Below are 18,695 nucleotides of genomic sequence, written 5' to 3'. Positions count from 1 at the left end.
TTTTTTAGCAGTAGGTTGCGAACCATTTCTATGGACTCTGCTTTGTGGAGTATTTAATGTCTTTTTTTCCTTCCTACATGTTAGTTATTTGAATGTTTTATGAAACTATCAGTAGATTTACGGAGTTATTTTATGTCCAAGATCTTGATGCCTATTCTGTTAATTTTTCAACATCATAGTAACTTATAGGATATGGTAGAACTGCCCCTGTGTGTTTCCAAGAGTGGAACTCATTACAGGAAGAGAAAGCCATCCCCCCCCCCCCCCACACACACACACCCCGGAGCTGTTGCTGGTTTCAAGTTGATGAACTTGTGTTTAGCAGCCCAATGTGTAACGCCTGAGCCACCAGAGCCCCTGAACGTCATGTAGTGCGTGCAGCCTCACATGAAAAGTGTGCGCCCTATTGATTGGTTCTCAGGCTCTCGAAGATTGAAGCCTTTCTTTGTGTACTCATTTGAACTTACAAGTTTATTGTTGGGTATTTTCATGATAAATACTTCCTTAATAAAACATTTGTAAGTATTTTAAGGGGTAGCTGAGATAACATGTCACATCTAGAAATCATTTCTCCTCTTGCTATTTTTCAGCTATGCGAAAGCAGCCTTTTGTTTAGAGGAGCTTATGATGACTAATCCACATAACCACTTGTACTGTCAGCAGTACGCCGAAGTAAGTGTTGTCACAAACAGCAATTGTGTATGATTTTATCTTTACTGCTGGGGGTTGGGGAGCTAAAAGTATCTCCTTAATGTGAGGCAAGTATATAAATATTTAAAACATCTGTTGAAAGTTGAGTTGTGGAAGTAAAAGTAAAGAAATTTTAATACTGTAATGGAAATGCTGACATTTCCATTGAAAATACTTATTTTAAATAGTGTAATTCCTTATAGTTTTTCATATGAAAACTATACTCTTTCATAATAATGAATTCAGTGGTTGACTTATGACATTATGATTTGAATATTTTGCCACAGCCATCCGCATTAAATTTCTGAGAATTATATAATTACAGTTTTTAGAATCTATCTTTTAGGTTGTTTACATTAATTTGGGGGACATGGGAATAATTTTATATTAGCTCACTATTAAGAAGTTGCTTCAGGAAATAGAATCTGTTTATCCAGTGGCCATCTACGTATATACTCGTGTATAAGTCGAGTTTTTCCAGCACAAAAAATGTGCTGAAAAACGGGTTCGGCTTATACACAGTAACTGGTACCCCAGCGAGGTGTAGCATCTCGCAGGTGATTGCTATTCCTCTGCTGTTCATTCAAAGCCCTGCTGATGCTGACACTGCAGGGCTTTGAATGTTTGTTGCTCACATCTAATCAATCAGAGCTGTCCTATGACGTAGATGGCTCCAATTCGCAGAAGCACCCATAGTGATTCACTTACACCTGCAGCTGAACTGGTAAGGATGTGTCTGTGGCTGCGCTCCATCTCTCCCCTCTGGTTTCTGTGTTAATTCACATCCTGCATTTCCCACCCTAGGCTTATGCTCAGTCAATCAGTTCTTCTGGTTTCCCAGGTAATAATTCGGTACCTCAGCTTATACTCAGGTCGGCTTATATTCGAGCGTTTGCGGTCCTTCACCATTAAGGAATGTCAATGCAAATGACAAACTAGTGTAAGATGACAATCCAGAATGCAAGTCTAGATTTACAATGGTATTCATAGAAAATAAAATGTTGTGAAGCGTTTAAGAAGTAGAGGAAAGTAGAATTTGAAAATGACTTTTATCATGGAAACATTTGGATGTTGTTTTAGTGGTGGGCTATGTGTTTCAATTTAGATTAGCTTTAAAAGCCGTAAGATGAGTTCTTTTAACGTCTTTCCTTGTTTATAGAATATCTTTCACAATTACTAATGTCGTCCACGGTATGATGAAACATGCTTTATTTCAAACCAGTTAAATAAACAGGTTTCAGCACTCTGAAATTTTAACAGGTTAAATACACCCAAGGTGGACTTGAAAACCTCGAACTTTCAAGAAGGTATTTTGCACAGTCATTGAAACTAAACAACAGAAACATGAGAGCTTTGTTTGGCCTTTACATGGTGAGTGGACGTGTGTGTTCAATGTTATTTGTGAGTCCTGTGATTTAAAACCCTGTGCCGTCAAATTGCTCCTCTTGGGTTTTTTTTTATTGATTAGCATATTTATTTGCAGCAATATGTTGGAAGGCAGCTTTCATTTTTTTTTCTTTTTTTTTTGGCAGCTTTCATTTTTAAGTTGTTAAATATTTCATTGTAAAATATATTTTATTATATCAGAATAGAAATCTGATTTTTAAGTTGAAAACCATATTATACCTTTTAAAGTTTGTTTGATAGTCTTTGGTTTACGCTTTACATTGTGTCACTCTCCTTAAGTAACTCGTGATGTTTTACACTAAGTCAGTAAACGACAAAAGGAAATTTAAAGTTTTATGTTTCTTATTAACCTTTTTTATGCTATAGAAGCAATTTTGAGATTGTGGGATACAACATGTAATGAATTGTTTTTACTGTTTTTGTGTAAAAAAACTCCTTTGAGCTTAAAAGAGCAATTAAGGGGGAAAAAAGGAAGAAATTGCTGAGCTTCAACAATACACATAAAGTGAGCACTCTGTAGTCAGATTGGTACAAGAAACTTTCATAGATTAGTTATTACCATCTTTGTTTATTTTACTCTTTTCATAAACTTTTTTCTTACTGCATATCTTCTGCTTGGGGTTTGGCAGAAATGACGTGACCAAAAGAATAGAGAAAGGAAGAAATACAAAATTACTTTTAAGAAATGGACTAAAATTTGGGCTAGATTTTCAAAACACATTTCACCTGGATTTTGCCAGAACCAATTGAAATAGCTTGAAAATACAAGCTGTTTGTGAAATAAGTCAAGTGTTAATTTCAAAATGTTTGGTAACAAAATATTTATAATAGTTCATATACATAGCACTTTAAGTGCCAACTATTTTTCTGAACTGTGTTTAAAAAATTTTTTATTGTTTTTTTTATCACCAAAATCCGTACATCAACGATTTGAGTAGTTACTATTATGTACGCTGTATGGTGAAACAGAATGCAAAAACCACCAACCCACTGCTCCAGAGCCAATTTCAATTGATAGTACACTGAAGGTCGGAGTAGACCTGCCCATAGTTTGCAGCACACAGATTGCTGCATCTTCCTCTCGTAGAGGGGCTGGAGTTTGAGCCTTTGGGTTCGTAGTCAAGTACTTCAACCCCTGTGCCACTAGGGCTTCTGAAACAGAACCAGAGAGACTCACGTAATCTAAAGCTCGGCCCAGTGCTACCGTGTATACTCGAGTATAAGCCAACCCGAATATCAGCTGAGACACCTAATTTTACCACAAAAACTGCATTAAAAATGTGCTGAAAAACTCGGCCTATGGCCTATACATGAGTGTATACGGTACTATTATGTTGGGACTCCAGTTCAGGCATTTGGGTCCACATACATATTAACCATTGCACTGCTGAAAATTGGCATTATATACCAGGGATAGCCACTCAAATTGTTATCATACGGTTTTCTCCTTAGCAGAGGAGGCACACAGGTAACACATCACATGTTAAATATTAATAAAGTAGGGGTTTAACCTAGTCATAAAAACATTACTTTAAGGGGAGGAAAACCTTAACTTTTTTTAGTCCCATGAACACATCTCTTTAAGAAGAAGTAGTAAAAAAAAGTCTATCTTTGAAAAATACAAGTATACATTTAAAAATAAGAATACTTTTCTGGGATTTTATGGAATCCTGGTTACACAGTGTTCCAAGCACTTGGCTTTTAACTGAGAAGTCCGGTTCAAACCCACTACCATTCTGCCAGAGAAAGACGTTGCTGTTTGCTTCCATTTTTTTATAGCCTTGAAACCCACAGGCAATTCTCTTCTGCCCTTTAGCATACCTACGAGTCAGAATTAACGCCAATGGGCTTGTGGGGCTTTTGTGGGGATCAGTTGGTGATGCAGTGTTTAAAGTATTTGACTGCTAACCAAGAGGCCAGTGGTTTGAACCCACCAGCCACTCCACAGAAGAAAGACCGCAGTGTGCTCCCGTGAAGATTCCAGCCTTAGAATCTTTGGAGCTGTCCTACTTTGCCCCCTTGGGTCACTGTGAGTCAGAATCAACTCGAAGACAGTGAGTTTTTAAGGGGTTTATACATTCTTCCCTGTGTCACAGCCTAAGAATCCCCAGTTTACATGCATTTTTAAAGGAGAGAATGTAGCACACTGAAGGTTTCTAGTGAGGACAGTTGAAGCCCAGGTGACAGTGGTTATTCCTTCAGCTTGCTAACTTCAGGGTCAGCAGTTTGAAACCACCAGCCATTCTGAAGGAGAGAGAGGCTTTCTACTCCTGTAAAGAGTTACATTGTCAGAAACCCACAAAAGCAGTTCTGCCCTTCCCAATAGGGTCTCTGTGTCAGAATGGACTCAGTTGCAGTGAGTTTGGTTTGAGTTTGAGGTGATGACATTAGTTCTTTCTAAGGGACACCGTGTAGAGAGGACAGAACTGAATAGCAGGTAAGCCTCCCTTTCTCTGTTTAACACTTCTATTAACTTGCTTGGGTTAAGTCAGAGCACTCCTTTTCAACTGCTACCATAGGGAGTTGGTTTAAGTTATTTTTGAGGCCTTTTCTATTAACACTAAACAATTCTCTAATTCTGATATAGGAAATCTGTAATAATTTAGTAACAAAAAAAATAAAGTGAGTTTTAGTTTATAAACTTGCTTTATTTAAATGATAGGGGTTTTATCTTTAAAAGCTGTGGCAGATATATAAGTGCTTGTGAATATCATTTAATGTCTTTTTTTCCATTACTTTGGGTTATGCTTTGTTTTAAGATACATTTTTTATCTTTTTAAACACTAATTTCAGTCAATTTTATTTTCATTTTAAAGATTTATTTTATATAATTTTGAAGCTACTATTGCATTATAAGTACTACCTATGTATTTTTTAACTATTGTGGCTACAACAAAGGACTTTGTTTTTTATAATTCTTAAAAAAAAATTTTTTTCCAGTCTGCAAGTCATATTGCTTCTAATCCAAAAGCAAGCGCAAAAACGAAAAAGGACAACATGAAATATGCTAGTTGGGCAGCTAGTCAAATAAACAGAGCTTACCAGGTTAGTATATTATGTAATCACATAATCAGCTACTGTATTTTCTTTCTTAGTTGGCAGCTTGGTTTCTATTAACTACAAGGTCAGATATTGCTCATTATTGTTTAATGACATTTATCAAAACTAATTTGCAGTTATAGAATCACATTTTCTTTAGTTTTTCCACCACCAGTGCTATTATGATCCCATCATTAGCCTTCTTCCCATGTGGAAATCTTAGTTGTTTCCATTTGGTATGTCAAAAATTAATTGTCAAATTTAAAATGATAAACAAATTGACATGACATGTTGTAGGAACAAACTGGGAATGTAAGTGCAATATTAATCAATATCTCAAGAAATTTAAGATAATTAGGAAGAAAAGCCTATGATTAAATTTAACCTGGCAGTAATCTATAAACTGTATAACAAAATTTGTGTAATAGCTTCAGACATAATCTGGAAAGTTCTCAACTCATTTAATTTTATGATCCCTAGGACGTTTTTTTTTTTAAATCATTTTATTGCGGGTTCCTCCATCTCTTTCCACAATCCATACATCCATCCATTCTGTTGAACACATTTATACAAATGTTCCCATCATCCTTTTCAAAACATTTTCTTTCTACTTTAGCTCTTGGTATCAGCTCATCCCACCCCATATACCACCCCGCCCAACCCTTGATAATTTATAAATTATTATTTTTTCATGTCTTAAACTGATCACTGTTTCTCTTTACCCACTTGTCTGTTATTTGTTCCCCTGGGAGGGGGTTATATGTAGAATGTTGTGATCAGTTCCTCCTTTCTCTCCCCGCCTCCCCCACCTTCCCCTTCCCCTCCTGGCATCTCTACTCTCATTATTGGTCCTGAGGGGTTTATCTGTCCTGGATTCCCTGTGTTTCAAATTCTTTTATCAGTGTGCATGCTCTGGTCTAGCTGGATTTGTACGGTAGAATTGGGGTCATGATAGTGGGAGAGGGGAGCATTAAAGTACTAGAGGAAAGTTGTATGTTTCATCTGTGCTATGCTGCACCCTGACTGGCTCGTCTCTTCCTTGTGACCCTTCTGTGAGGGGATGTCCAACTGTCTAGAGATGGACTTTGGGTCTCCACTCCACCCTCCCCGTCATTCACATTGTCTTTGATGCATGCCTGATACCTGATCCCATTGACACCGCATGATCACATAGGCTGGTGTGCTTCTTCCATGTGGGCTTTGTTGCTTCTCAGCTAGATGGCCACTTGTTTATCTTCAAGCTTTTAAGACCCCAGATGCTCCATCTTTTGATAGCTGGACACCATCAGCTCTCTTCACCATATTTGCTTATGCACCCATTTTGTCTTCAGCAAACATGTCGGGAAAGTGAGCATCAGAGAATGCCAGGTTATGAGAACAAAGTATTCTTGCGTTGAGGGAGTACTTGAGTAGAGGCCCAATGTCGGTCTGCTGCCATAATACTTAGGGAAATAAATGCACATAGATTTATTTCCCTATCGTCATATGTAAATATATTTACATAAGTACAAGCCTATATTTAGACCTCTATAAATGTCCTTTGCCTCCTCATTCTTTCCTGTATTTCCTAGGACATTCTTTAGAAGGGGTTCTTGTTGTTAGGCGTCATTGAATCCATTCCGACTCATAACGAGCCTATGTACCACAGAACCAACTGCCCTGCCCTATACCATCCTCGTAATTGTTCTTATATTTGAGCCCATCATTGAAGCCACTGTATCAATACACTTTGCCAAGGATCCTTCCCTGTTTTGCTGTCCTTCTACTTTACCAAGCATGATATTCTCCAGGGACTAGTGTCTCTGGATAGCAGGTCCAAAATCCACGAGACAGAGCCTCACCATCCTTGCCTTAGATCAGATGCACCTTCGGTCAATAACATCCTTGCGTTTCAAAACTTTAAAAAGTTTTTTTATAACCCATTTACCCAATGCAGTGCATTGTTTGATCTCCTAATTGCTGCTTCTATGAGCTTGATTGTGTATCCAAGCAAGAGGGAATCCTAGACCTCTCTCTTTCCTCACTTTATTATAATATCACCTATTGGTCCACTAGTGAGGATTTGGGTCTTTACACTGAGTTTTAATCCATCCTAAAGACTGCAATCCTTAATCAGCAAGCGCTTTTCCTCCCTGTCAGAAACCAAGGTTGTATCATCTGCATATTGCAGGCCCTTAATAAGCCTTCTTCTCATCCTAATGCCAGGTTCTTTTTTATGTAATCCAGTTTCTCTGATCATTTTCTCAGCATACAGATGGAAAAAGTGAGTCAGAGGAGATAATCCTGAGGCACACCTTTCCTGATGTTAAACCATGCAGTTGTTCGGTTTGCACAACTGCCTCTTGACCTGTGGACCTACCCTTAGGAGCACAATGAAGTGTTCTGGAATTTCCATTCTTCTCAAAGCGATCCTGAGCTTGCTACTGTCTACACAGTGAACGCCTTTGCAGAGTCAGTAAAGCACGAGTAAATATCCTTCTGGTACTCTGCTTTCAGCCAAGACCCATCTGACAGCAGCAGTGAGTCCCTTGTTGTACGTTCTCTTCTGAATCGGGCCTGAACGGGCAGCTGTAGTGTACTGCTGCAAACGTTCGATGCTCTTCGACACATTTTACTTGCATGTGATGTGAATGATAATATTTCTATAATGTGTGCATTCTTTGGGTCGTTAAGGAATGGGTGCAAAGAGAGATCTTTTCTAGTTAGCAGGCCAAGTAGCCCTCTTCCAAATGTCTTAGCATAGACAAGTGAGTACTTTTATCAGTTTTTAGTGGTCTATCAGTTTACTGAAACATTTCAGTTCATTATTCCATCAATTTCTGGAGTCTTAGTTTTGATTAACACGCTCCATGCAGCTTGACTTTCTTCTTTCGGTGCCGTTGGTTTTTCTCACACGCTGACTCTTGAAATGAACTCAACCAGTTCTTCCTTCTTTTGCTGCTTCCTACCTTCGTTTGCCATCCCATAGAATCTTACACTATTTCAATCTGAGGTTTAAGTCTTTTCTTGAGTCCTTTCAGTTCAAGATATACCAACTTGGTCTTTCTGAGATCTTCCAGTTTGGTTTTCTAAATGTTTACACAGTTCATTATGATATTTTTCTTTGTATTCTTGAGCTGTCCTTGAAATGTTCTGTTCAGCAGTTTTACTACATAGTTTCTTCAATATGCCTTAGCTAATCTACAGTTCAGAGCAAGTTTCAGAGTCCCTTCTGGTACCCCTTCTAATCTTTTCTTCCTTTCCTGACATTTTAATGACCTTTGACTTTCTTCCTGAATGACATTTCTTTATTTCTCCACAGCTCATCATATTTCCTGTCAGTCGTGTCAGTGCATCAAATCGATTCTTGTGCCTACTCCTGAGATGGTTCTCTTATAGACAGAAGAATGGCAACCCCAACTGACCACTCCCCTCTAGATAGAAGTGCTTTATGTACCGTATTTGTATACTCCTACCCAATCATTTGGTAGAAGTTTTACTTTACCACAGGACACCATCTGCCTGTTCTAGCCATTTTCATACATAAAGAATTAACTTTCCTCCCTCTTTTCAGTTACATCTTTTATAGTTACAGTGTTTACAGTCAAACTTCATCCTGTGAACAGTTATTTACACCTAAATCGTTTGTCTGTCAGATGTAGCCTTTGTGGCATTTTCTTGGTTGGTGTCAGAAACGGGATTCCACGGAAGCTAATGATTGTAGTAAAGAGAGGGGCACAGACACTAGGCCCATAGCTCTTAAAATACAGACTTTTTAAAATTAGCCATGTGGCCTCGGTCAAAGTACATAATCTATCTGGACTTAGTTTCTTACTTGCAAGATGGACATAATAAAAGCATTTTGATAGTTACAGGAGTTAATACACAAGCTTTGCCAAATCACATTCCTACACATGAATTTCACCGTCTTACGTTATATGGCATATTTTATCGACTACTTTAAGTTCTCACTTTATGTGCGTGTTCTGGTGGTTGGAATGATAGCAGGAATCCACAATCACAATTCTAAGAGCAAATACTAGTAGATCATTTATCATGAGCCCAGGCACTTCCTATTTTACAAGTGAGAAAACTAAGGCAAGGGAACATTAAGTAACCTTCCCACAGTGACAGTTGTTCAAGGGTAAAGCTGCTTTTAAACTCACGCACTTTTACTCCAGGGTCGAGCTCTCAGCCACCATCATGGGCCCGCCTCTGCAAAGAGCTCACGGGTGTACATGTGTGTGAAATGATCAGTGATACTTCCCCGTGCTCTGAGTTATTTTCTCATGGAATGTCTGACATCTTACTCCTATTCTCCAGAATTACAGACCTCCAGTGCGCAGTCCTAACAAAATGCCAGTTTTGTCCTGTTCTTCAGTGATAAAATGGGATGTAAGCCTGTGATTCGCTGAGTAGGCGCCTGGCTTTACCTCTTCTAGACATGAATCCACCATCCCAGTGTGTTCACATTCTCTTCAGACTCCACTTTGACAAAGTCTCATTTTGGGGGGATGGACCTCTGAGGACTTGAATTTTACACCACACAGGCCATGAAGCCCACAAATGTTTGGTACATCTTTACTGTAGATATGATTTGCCTTTCTTTACTCCATTGTAATGGACAAAATCGGGACTTTTTCTTGACAGTTTCTGTGTCATCTTGCATGCCACTGCAGAAAGCTAACACATCTCTCAGGTGGTCATGCGAGCTTTAGTGCACATCGGCTTATTTTTGCCTCTAGATGCTGGTCACGGGTTTTAAATAAAAATGCTTGCTAGTGCATTTTTTAAAATAGCTTCTACATCTCATATCTGTGTGGCAGATTCTATCAGAATTTTACCCACTAGCTTTTGCTATCTTAGCTATTTAAAATAGCACCGTTCCTTTGGCTTCTACAGCAGGGCAGTGTTTCCTTACGTCGGGCATACTGTGGGTTGTTACTGGTCAGAACCCCTCTGCGGTAGCTAAGGCAGCAGCAGGTGCTTATGATTCTATACGAGCTTGATCATGTATTTGGCTTGGCTGCAGTTGTCATTCTGCTTTCCCAGCTGGACTCATTTGTTTCTGCGTTTCTTACCCCTGGTTATGTCACATCTTGCTAAATACTCTGGGAAAAAGTGGTATGATCGACCCGGATTCAACAGATGCAAGACTTCACCTCTCAAAGGGAAAGGAAACATTTATGGACATTTGGCAATTTATTATATTTCTTTTATAACTGCAGTAGTATTCCTACCTTTGTTTTTTGTTTGTAAATACATATGTGTTAAATATACAAAGGAGCTCTGATGCTTAAGTGGTTACCCATTGGACTGTTAACCGAAAGATCGAAACCACCAGCTGACCCATGAGAAAGAGATGAGGCTACTCCAGTAAAGAGTGACAGTCTCGGGAATTCCACAGAGACAGTTCTAAGCCTTGCTACTCCTTTGGAATTCTAAAAAAAAAAAAAAAAAACAGTAGCCATAACCTTTGGTGCTGACCTCTTTGCTTGAGTTTAACTGGCCCAGCAGATCCATTCAGAAGCCATTGTTTTCACTGGAATATTTTTCTTAAGTTACCCTATGGAGACTAAGTATACAAAGGGGACCCCCAAAATACACAATGCTCACTTGTCTTTTTTTTTTTAATGTGAGGGGCATAGCGCATTTGGAGTTCATTCCACCAGGTCAGACTGTTAATCAAGCTTTCTATTTAGAGATCTTGAAAAGATTGCCTAGCAGTATGCAACAGCAAAGGCCTGATTGTGGCAGATGAGGAACTAGTTTTGCCACCATGACAATGTGCTGGTTCATGCTGCATCTCAGTGCCCCAGAGTTAGGCAAAAAACAGCATGCCTGTCTTGCCCCATGCACCTTTCTCACCTGACCACTCTCCTTGCAACTTCTTTTTGTTTCTGTGAATGAAGAGGGACAAGAAAGAACAGTGATTTGATGATGTAGGAGAGGTGAAAAAAATGAGGGAGGTGCTGTCAGCCGTCCAATCAGATGAGTTTGAAAAATGTCTCTTTAAGAATGGAGGACTTGCAGATTTGACAAATGTATTAAGTGTAATGGAGAATACTTTGAAGGTGATACGATTGTTTTATAAAAAAAATTAAATACAGAACCTTAAATTAAAAATCTGGGGTTTTGAGGGGTACCTCCTGTAATTTCTCAGAGAAATTGTCTACAGCTGTCTTCTGATCACAAAGACATATTCAAACACGCTTTGTTTGGAGTAAATCTGAGTATGTGTGAACTACAACCCAGTAGCAATACTTTCTGACGTCCTCCATAGCATACTTTGCACATACGGTGTATTTTAGTCCACCATATGCTTATTTACATGGTATATGAACCATTGACCTCTAAAATTAATAGGCAGGCTTTCATTAGTTGAGTATTTCTCTGTATTTCCGATGTGGTTTCTTTTTTATTTACCCGAGAAAGAATTGTGTACTTGAGCTGTACCTAACTGAGTGGGGAAATTAATCCAGAGTTTATGAAAAAATGTAGAAAAGTAGAACTTTCAGAAATTTATATTACAGTAATTTGTTAAGTCTGGGACCTAATTCAGAATGTCATGACTCATATCTAGGCATATAAACCAGTATAAAGTATATAATACATATTCCTCTTTGTAATGTTTTTATAGGTATTTATCAATTAGAGAAAATGAGGTTTAAAGAACTTTCCTTTTCTTTCCACTTAATAATGAAACTGAATATGACAACTACTTATTCTTCATTAGGTAAATGTTTAGCATGTTCAGTAAAGGCAGGCAAGTTTGATTAATGCTCATGAAAAACTTTAATGTGAACCTACTCAATAATTTTCCAGATAAATGCTTCTTGGGTACACTTAAATTCTTTTACGTTAGTGGTCCATATGCGATTTATGAGTGGAGAGGTGATTCGGTTACTATTCATTTGGGAAATAGAAAATTAAATCATGATTTGAGGGAAAATATAAGATTCCAGCTTAATCAGTTAAATAGCCATATAATTCTGGAATAGACAAAATAATTGCATGTCAGCCAAAATTTAAAGTGATAGATTTATATTTCCAGCTTTCATTTTATTTGTTCTGACACCAATAAATTGGCTTGCTTTATCCTAAATCGCACTGCTTGTCAATAGTATTGACACAGTCATAGGTGATTTAAAAAAAATATATTTAAAAAAAAATCACGTTTGCTACTACTGCTATTGTGTGTAAGTACAACACAATTGTCCCCCCTCCTCTCTCTATATATATATTCCAAAGAATATTTTTTTCGTCTAAGAAATTAGGGTGAACGTTACTCTCTGGTTTCCTGTTTTGCATTCCTTCTCCTAGCCCACCAAAGCTTTTCTTTGAAATACACCTACGTCCCCACCCCCAGCCAGTCCTGGGGCTTTGGGGCTCAGCTCAAGGGGAGTCCCTCTGGAACTTGGGGGTACTGTGAATGGTGTGACCCTTTGCTGGGCATGCTTACACACAGTATAGTATGCTGGGCCCCTCTAGGATTTCCTGTATGGGCTCCAATAAATTTCTTCCCTCGTTTAAAAAAAAAAAAAAGAATTACACCTTTTAAGTATCCAATCCGGACCATTTTTGTTCTTGTAACTGTGAGGAGGTGAATTTATCAACTGGATAGTAATATGTGCACCCCACATCCTTTACTTCCCAAGGGAAAGTATGAAAAACATTTAAAATGTGGTATTGCTGTTACCACCATGTTTTGTAATTATGACTGGTATATTTAACAGTTACATCCCTCAGGTTAGTAATGTTTCAGAAAGGCAAAATAACCTTAAGAGGTTTTGTCCTTTCCTTGGCATTTCCCTTAGAAACCTCCTTTATTCTGTCAAATCATGATTCCACAACAGAAGCTAATGGTTTAGGAAGTAGGGGACTTACAATGTTAAGCTGTGACCAGAGGGGTCAAGCAGGTTACCAGTCCCTAAAGCCTATTGCTTCTATGATGTTACCTGTGCTTGATGACTTAATCTTTCTCAACAGGCCATGAGAAGTTTTCCACATTGAGTTAATTACAAAAGAGAAGGAACATATCATAAATCAAGAACTAAGTACTTTAGACAGCATTGGTATTGGAAGGAACCACCAGCCACTAGAAAAAATGTTGAATGGTTAGATGTTAAATTGAAAATCTTACACATTGCTATTAACAAATGTTCACCAGTATTTTAAAATAGGGTTAACAATTAATATAAGTTCCTTCTCCCATTCCCACAAGGAACATTCTACTGACCTAGTAAGTCTGTTGTATTAAATCCGATTGTTAAGTGAAAGGAATTGTTAGTCATGTTAAAAAACTCATTTTGGAATCAGCATGGGGTCATCAACATCATTTGCCCCAAAGATTATGTGCATTATTTTAAACTACAATGCCATGAGTTTGATTTTAAATATACAAAGATTATGTGAAGGTGCTTCATAAAGTTTATGGAAAAATGAAGTTGAGAGATGATAGATTTTTACACATAAATTTTATAGCCCCCTCATTTCATGAATTATTTTTATTTTGTTGGAAAATTCAATCCAATCTGGTTTGATAAAGTTAAGTTATAATTTAATAACCTAGATATGCTTTCCTGTAGAGGAGAATAATTTAATGTGCACCAACTTTGTGTTGCAGAAATATAGTATTCAGTATATTAATAATAAACCATGAAAATTAAATTAAAAAAGTTACTTGCTTTAACTTTTATAATTTAAGAATAATACAATTATTGTACCTTTATCTGTCTAAAGACCAAACACAAGCTTTATTTCATTTGTAGATATTATGCTTTTGTTTTATAAAAGTTTTCAAGTTTAAAGAAACTAGTTGTACAATTAAATCTATGTTCTTATAGATTATCTTAGCACTTAAACGCTTAAATTGGCAAAGTGTGCAGTGAAATCTTTCTCCACTTCAGTAGAAGATGAAACCTTAACGAAGATCTCAAAAAAACAAACTCAATTTTGTTCTTAGTGAATAGTAAACAAAAAAAATGATTTCATGCTAGTGATATGTTAGTTAATATTCAGTCTCTCTAAAAGTATGAATGTGAGATTGTGGTTTTGAGCCTGCCATTGAAATTGAGCCTAACTGCAGGTTTTCTTTTTCCTTCTTTTAATTAGTTTGCAGGTCGAAGTAAGAAAGAAACCAAATACTCTCTTAAGGCCGTTGAGGACATGTTGGAAACACTGCAGATCACCCAGTCTTAAGGTCTCAGGAACTCTTCTTCCACAGATTTCACAACTGCACAATGGAACTGACTGGCCTGTGACTTATTTACTAAATGCCCAGTGCTATTTATACTAATTTTCTGTTAATGAGGCAGTTGTAAAGAATGTGTTTATATCAACCTAAAAATGCCTTCTACTACTAAGCAGGAAGATGGAGAAAATACACAAAAGAACAATTTAAGACGACTCTTAATGATTGTATATCATTTTCTTCATATCAACTTATATATACATATATAACTGCTTCTAAACCACAATCTGATGGGCAAGTAACCTTGTTAAATAAACCGTGGTGATTTATTAAACTTACACATGAGAATTGTAGATTCTTTTTTTGCTATACAACAGTTAATGTATTATTTTGTACTTCAATTTCTACTTAACTGGCGATGGGAATTACCTAGCATACCTAACTGATAGAGCCAAATTACGTGCTGGCAAATTATTTTGACTCTGTTTATGGTATTAGGTTGGCTTTGCTCAGCATGATAATTGACTATATGGATTATTTTGCTTTCTATAATATTCATCTGATAAATCTTGCTTAAAATATGTCATTATCATAAAAATTCAACTATTTAAAAAAATTTTATTTTCTCATTGGGCATAATTCAGATTTTTACCAGTAAGGTACTTATTTATTAGACCTTTAAACTATAAATTTTGAAAAAGTTTATTTAGAGATGATAGGTATTCATTAGGTAACTAGGTATTACAAAGATAGCTGTGGCTTAGTTGGTTCTTTTGAAGTGGTGGGAAAAGTAAAATCTTTTGATAGAAAATTATTCTCATATCATTTCCTTATATAATTTGAATTTTTAAAATTTCGTTTTCCTCTTTCATAATAAATATTTATCAAACTACTACTAGGAGCATGGTAGCTCAAGCAGTGGGGTGCTCACCACAAAATGAGCAATTCTAGCCCCCTGGCCACTCCAGGGGAGAGAAATGAGCCTGCTCCTGTTAGATTGACAGCCCCAGACACTGCCCTCTAGAGTCGCTGAGAGTTGGAATCAGTTCAATAGCATTTGGTCTAGTTTGGTTGTGTTTTAATTTAGTTTTAAATACTATCTTCAGCAATCTTTTGCATATTTCAATAGAATTTAAAGGACATTAGTGTTAAACTGACTTTAATCAGACATAAGTTAGTTTTTACCATAGCCAGTTGTTTATTCAGGACAAGTATGTATTGCAAGTAAGCATTTGTAATGAACACTTAACCAGCAATAAGCAAAAACTGCAAATTTGACACTGCATTTTGGCAAGTAGGGATAATGTAGAAATTGACAGCCTAGAAATTGTTTGGAAAAAACTATTGTTAGATTCATTTTAACATTTTGAATAATTCTTACTATTAGTAAATTAGTCTCAAGTTTTTTATATTACATGCTTCATCTTATTCAATGCAATGAGTGAAGTAACTCTTCTTAGAAAATATTTCTCAACTCACCTTTATTACAAAGATAAAATCATTCTGCACATGAAATTAACCTGCATCTTCAACACATTCAGCTATTTCACATAAAAACATAGAATTTGTGCCCATATTGTTCCCCTTCCCTTCCCTCTGCCCTCCTCTTATCAGTGACTAGATGGGCTGACTTGAAAGTCAAAACTGTGCGCGTGCGTGGTTCTTTTGCTCACGGCTGCGAATGCCAACAAGCTACTTGGAGGCAGGCACAGCAGCCATCTTTAAAGCATGCAGGGACCTAAGAATGAGAGCTACACTTTAAACAGTACAGAGCAGCCTGTGTGTGGTCTAATTGCGAAAACAAACACACACACAAGCCAGCCATTGAAAACCCCATGGACCGCCGCTCTACTCTTGACACCCGCGAGGCGGCCTAGCGTTGAGGCCAGCTCCTCAGCAAATGTTGAACACCTCAACCAAAGGGAACTATTATTACCAGACCCTGGACTTTATACATGAGGAAAATAAACTTTGTTTAAGCTACTGTTTTTGATTTTGTTGCCTTTGTCATGATTCTTGACACTTGTAAACTTTTTTCAATATGCAAAATTTATGTCAAGAAGACTTTAAAACACGCAGATAACTACATACAAGAAACAATATGTTGTTGGAGTTCAGTACCTCGCATTGCAAGCTAACAGGTGAAAATATTACATATTGGAGGCAAAAGAAGATGTAGAAGCAAAGATGGAATGGAAGACAGGTGCTTCAGAATACTGTGGGCATACGGCAAATTTAAATCATGTTTTGTACATAGTTCATTTAATTCTCAGAATATTTCATAGTCGCAGGATTGTAAGGATTTAACAGGTTACACATTGGAAAACTAACTGCAAGTTCAGTGGTTCAAACCCACCAGCCACTCAGGAGAACAAGGAGGCTGCCTGTTCCCACAAGGATTACAGCCTAAGAAATACGGGGCAGTTATCTGTCACCTGGGGTCTCTCAGCTGCACAGCAGAAGGCTTTTTCAATGTAATGCTGGTAAATGAGGGCAGTGTAGTGTTGGTACTGATGAATTCTGTGGTTTGGCAGAGTGGTAGAGCAATAGACCCATACCAGTGTGACAAACTAAATTCTGGTAAACCTGCATCAGCAGTTCAGTGGAGGAACTGTGATGGAATAACTGGACAGTCAACCGTTCGTGTTGCACCAAATAGAAATGTATGTTGTTATTAGACACACCACTGAGTCAATTGCAGCTCCTAACAGCCTCAGGTTAAACAGAGTGAAACACTGCCTGGCGCTGACTTTCTTGCACTTCAATTTTATCTAGCCTGATGACCTTTTCTAAGGACTGGTTCTAAAGTATATGAGATGCTTCTAAGGAGCATTGTGTCTATATTTCTTTCAATTGTTCTTCTGGTAGTCTGTGCTATATTCAATATTCTTCACCATCAAGGCATTGATTCTTTGATTTTCCTTACCTGTTGCCCAGCGTTCACATGCATAGCAAGTGATTGAAAATACCATGGCCTGAATCAGGCAGCTTCGTCCTCAAAGGCACACATTGACTTTTGAACACTTTAAAGAATTCTTGAGCAGTACATTTGCCCAATGTACTGTATTGTTTGATTTTATTTTTTTGACTACTGTTTCCATGGATGTTGGTGTGGGCCAAGCAAGAACAAATCTTGGACAGTTTCAGTATTTTCTCCATTTATCTTGCTGTTGCTTAATGATACAATTGTGATAATTTTTGTATTCTTTACATTGAGTTGTAAGCCATACTGATGGTTGTAGTCTTTGATCTTCAAAAATAAGTCATCCATCAGTTTAGCAAACAAAGTCATGTCATATGCATAGAGCGGGTTGTTAATGATATTCCAATCCATATTCTGCAGATAGAAGACAACTCTGATGCACACCTTTCCAGCCTCAGAAAACCTAGGGCGTAGGTCTTCCTTGGCCTGCACGCCCACTGTGAGTCAGGAGTCTAGTAGGTAGCTGTGGGAGATGGACACATTTGCATTGATTAGGGGTATGGCTGCATGGCTGATGATTGCTGTCAGTGAGTTGTACACCTGTAAAAAGTTGTGGCAAAAGTGTAACTTTGATGACAAGACAGAATGCCTGCTGAGGCTGCTGATGTATAGCAAACATGGGATTTCAGTGCTAGGTTGGGGTTTGGGGTTTCCTGACCAAATAACCAAAACACTCGCTGTCATCTAGTCATGTTTGATGCATCCTAATTAATTGGACTAATATAGTGATTGAGGCTTCTGTTCTACTACTTTATTGTGTAGTGCTTGGGGTCTTAAAAGCGTGCAAGCTGCTATCGTGGCAAAATAATTGGTCTCTATTCACCTGGAGAGCAGAGAAAGAGGCAGTAATAAAAGTATATGGAATTGTATCTAATTGCCTCTTTTGTCATGAAACTAGAACTGGATGGTACCTGGCTACCAATACTGAACATTTTGATCCAATATTTAATAGAAGAATCTTAATTGAAAGAGGAAATTCCTAACAATTTTAAATTCTCATGGGTTCTATAGACTCTAGAACCATGGACGGTAAAGGAACCTCTGAAACTGTTGTCCTAAGAAAATTGTTAAGCCGTAAACCAAAAATATCTCCTGAAGTCATCTTAGAACTGAATAGTAGTTTAACTTAGCTAATAAGACAGGCCTGCCTTGAGCATTAGGCTCTTTTAAAAACTGCTAATATAGGATCAGCAACATCAAGAGATCAAAAGACATACTGCGTTAGGTAAAACTGCTACACAAGACCTCTATAGGACTGAAGAGCAAGGGTGTAACTTTGAGGACCAAGGTGTGCCTGTCCCCAGCCATGTAGTTCTCCATTCGCATCACATGCATGTGAAAGTTGGACACTGAATAAGAAAGACCACTGAAGAACAGATGCATTTGCACTGGTGCTGGAGAAGC

The 18,695-nt window shown here is 37.6% G+C and overlaps 1 protein-coding gene across 1 annotated transcript in view; it reads left to right on the top strand.

The window, feature by feature from the left end:
- Positions 1-14,646, top strand: part of EMC2 (ER membrane protein complex subunit 2) — a 44,212-nt gene extending 29,566 nt beyond the window's left edge. The window contains exons 8-11 of the mRNA XM_075549360.1: positions 591-672; positions 1,951-2,061; positions 5,038-5,142; positions 14,230-14,646. Of these exons, the coding sequence (XP_075405475.1) occupies positions 591-672; positions 1,951-2,061; positions 5,038-5,142; positions 14,230-14,316 (385 nt within the window). The 3' untranslated portion in view covers positions 14,317-14,646. The remainder of the gene's footprint in view (positions 1-590; positions 673-1,950; positions 2,062-5,037; positions 5,143-14,229) is intronic.
- The last annotated feature ends 4,049 nt before the right edge of the window (positions 14,647-18,695 follow it).

This window comes from Tenrec ecaudatus, chromosome 5 (assembly GCF_050624435.1).
Source record: "Tenrec ecaudatus isolate mTenEca1 chromosome 5, mTenEca1.hap1, whole genome shotgun sequence".
NCBI lineage: Eukaryota > Metazoa > Chordata > Mammalia > Afrosoricida > Tenrecidae > Tenrec > Tenrec ecaudatus.
The sequence above is the reverse complement of the archived record's forward strand: the minus strand, read 5'-3'. Positions and strand labels throughout refer to the sequence as shown.